This window comes from Epinephelus moara, chromosome 14 (genome assembly GCF_006386435.1).
Source record: "Epinephelus moara isolate mb chromosome 14, YSFRI_EMoa_1.0, whole genome shotgun sequence".
NCBI lineage: Eukaryota > Metazoa > Chordata > Actinopteri > Perciformes > Serranidae > Epinephelus > Epinephelus moara.
In genome coordinates, this window is record NC_065519.1 from 30,644,999 (window position 1) to 30,647,422 (window position 2,424).

The 2,424-nt window shown below is 41.7% G+C and overlaps 1 protein-coding gene across 2 annotated transcripts in view; it reads left to right on the forward strand.

Moving 5' to 3' along the window:
• supt7l (SPT7 like, STAGA complex subunit gamma) overlaps positions 1 to 1,374 on the forward strand; it is a 9,686-nt gene extending 8,312 nt beyond the window's left edge. For both annotated transcript variants that reach the window (XM_050062670.1, XM_050062671.1), the window contains exon 5: positions 736 to 1,374. In XM_050062670.1, the coding sequence (XP_049918627.1) occupies positions 736 to 1,043 (308 nt within the window). In that variant the 3' untranslated portion in view covers positions 1,044 to 1,374. The remainder of the gene's footprint in view (positions 1 to 735) is intronic.
• The last annotated feature ends 1,050 nt before the right edge of the window (positions 1,375 to 2,424 follow it).

The following is a 2,424-nucleotide window of genomic DNA, read 5'->3' on the forward strand; positions in this document are numbered from 1 at the left end:
TTTATGTTTGTTAATAATTCCTGTTTATTTAACTATATATTTGTAAATACTATTGTTTAAATTTCTTATATTTTCACGTATCTTTCCTCTCTTGCAAGGAGCACCTGTAACATAAATAATTTCCCCTCGGGGATCAATAAAGTATTTCTGATTCTGATTCTGATTCTGATATCTTCCGCTGTGTGAAGGATTGTAGCTCGAAATCGCCAGAAAAGCATGCCGACTTTCATACCTCAAAATGCCACCGGATGCAGGAGAACATCCTGAAATTTGGTGTACCGCATTCAACATACTGTGTGTGTACAGGGACACACTAAATCTTTTTAATTGCCCCAGGCAATCCTTATTGTTGAGCCCTGCATTAAACATGACCTATGTCATGTGTAGAGATGCAGGTACTCTACAGTTAGCTAAATTATTACCATAAAACTGAGTCTGAAGCTGGATTTATAGTTGACACAAGGCATCCTGCTGTAGATAATACAGGGTGTTACGTTTTGATAGTTCACTGTAGGATATCACCCACTAAAAGAAGTGAACCTATACTAAACAACTGTACTGTATGTGATCAGGGAATGTGTTAAATTTTTATCCTTTCATTGTTATTTTGGTAAAGTTATGGCTGTAATTCTGAGAGCCACACAATAATACAGATGGCAACATTCACACTGGGCTTTATATTCAGGTTACTCTTTTAATGCAGTGGATTGTATCGTTTTTCCTTTCTCTCTTAAGGTGGGGGCGGGGCCAACAACTCCCCGCTGTGGCCACAAGTAAAAATGGAGCCGCAGGATGGCGAGGAGGGCCAGAGCGCTGGCCATCACCATCATCACCACCACCACCATCACCACGGCGTCTTGGGTGGAGATGTGTTCGAGGGGGGGGGGCCAATGTCCACCATGAGCGAGTCAGGAGGAGCCATGGCGCCGTCTCCCGGAGGCGCGGCGTCAGAGGGCAGCTACGCTTCGCATTCGCCCGACTCCTTGATGGGCACCTCGCCCGTCTTCAACCAAAGACCTAAGAAGCGGGCGAAGAAGATGTGAGGCCAGGTTTGTGGAGGCAAGACGCTTTGAGAAGCGGAGTCTGACCAACCAGCGAGTCTTCCACGTTAGTGACAGTTGACAGAAAAATGAGGTAGCGAAACACACCAGCTGTACAGTGTAGGACTCATCCGCAGCTGATGAGATCATGGCCACTGCATAGACTGACTGGGACAATGATGTCATCAATGAACTGAACTGATATGGAAAAAGAAAAGTAGTTTTTCATGTTTGTTTTTATGAGTGTGTATAGTTTCTCTTGAAATAGCTGAAGATGTTGCCATTAAATATATAACGGGGTTTATTGTTAAAAGAATAAATGTCTTTTGAAGTATTTGTTTTGTCCTTTTGAGCTATTAATTGTTTTTAGGAAATATATGAGGGTTACAATTAGCCTAATGAATTGAAGAACAGCAAAAACTAAGTGGTCCAAAAGCAAATAATTTAGTTAAACAGCTTAATAATTAAGCAGAGTGGTTTGTTTTCCCAAGCTATTAAGTCTCTTTCTCCTCACATACCAATTACTGCCTGTGCCATTCATTACGATTATAAGACGCTCCACCAAAAAGGAAAATTTTTTTTTTCCCTTCATGAACATGCTATTGCATATTATGATGTATTTTCAACTCCTCATTTCCCTTCTGCAGCATACTTTACATGTAGCCCAATACGGCGGAACGACACACACTCTTCACACACCTGTCAACCTGAAGCCGCTCTACTAAATTAGCATCTGTTTCAATAATGAGGCAAAGCTGTGAATGCAACACCAGAGGCAATTATGGCTTGGTTGTCTGCATCATGAAGGCGACATCAATCCGGTCTTAATGGCAAATTAATTACGGCATGCATAACTCTGCATGCTGAATGAGCAGGCCTGTTTGAATACATGTGATTTTCTTTTGTGTGGGCCTCTTTCGTTTTCACAATGAGGCAGGTAATTGTCTGTACCACTGGGAAGTGCTGATGAGGTCACGTATTGGTATTCACTTAGCTGCATTGATTGTTGATTCACAGTTTTTGTGCCGCACCTTAAGAAATGTGTCTGATTTGTGATGCTGTGTGATCCAGGTGGGCTTTGGAGCAGCTGGAAAACAAAATCAGTCCTCAAGAGTTATGATTGTTGATGCTTATAACTGTAAGCAATGTCCCCTGGACCTAAAAGGAGTCCTGAATTATTTTCTGCTCTGACTCATTCTGAAACAGTTGCAGTAGAAATACAGCATCAACAACGTCCTCATGCCTAACTGCAGTCGCTGCACAAAACTACATCATGTGCCAGATGTGGCAGCAATAGACGCCTTGTACTGAGCCTCAAAGGCAAACAAAAATACTCAACCATTTGAGTCCATTTTTTTTTGTATAAGTACCTGCATAAATTATA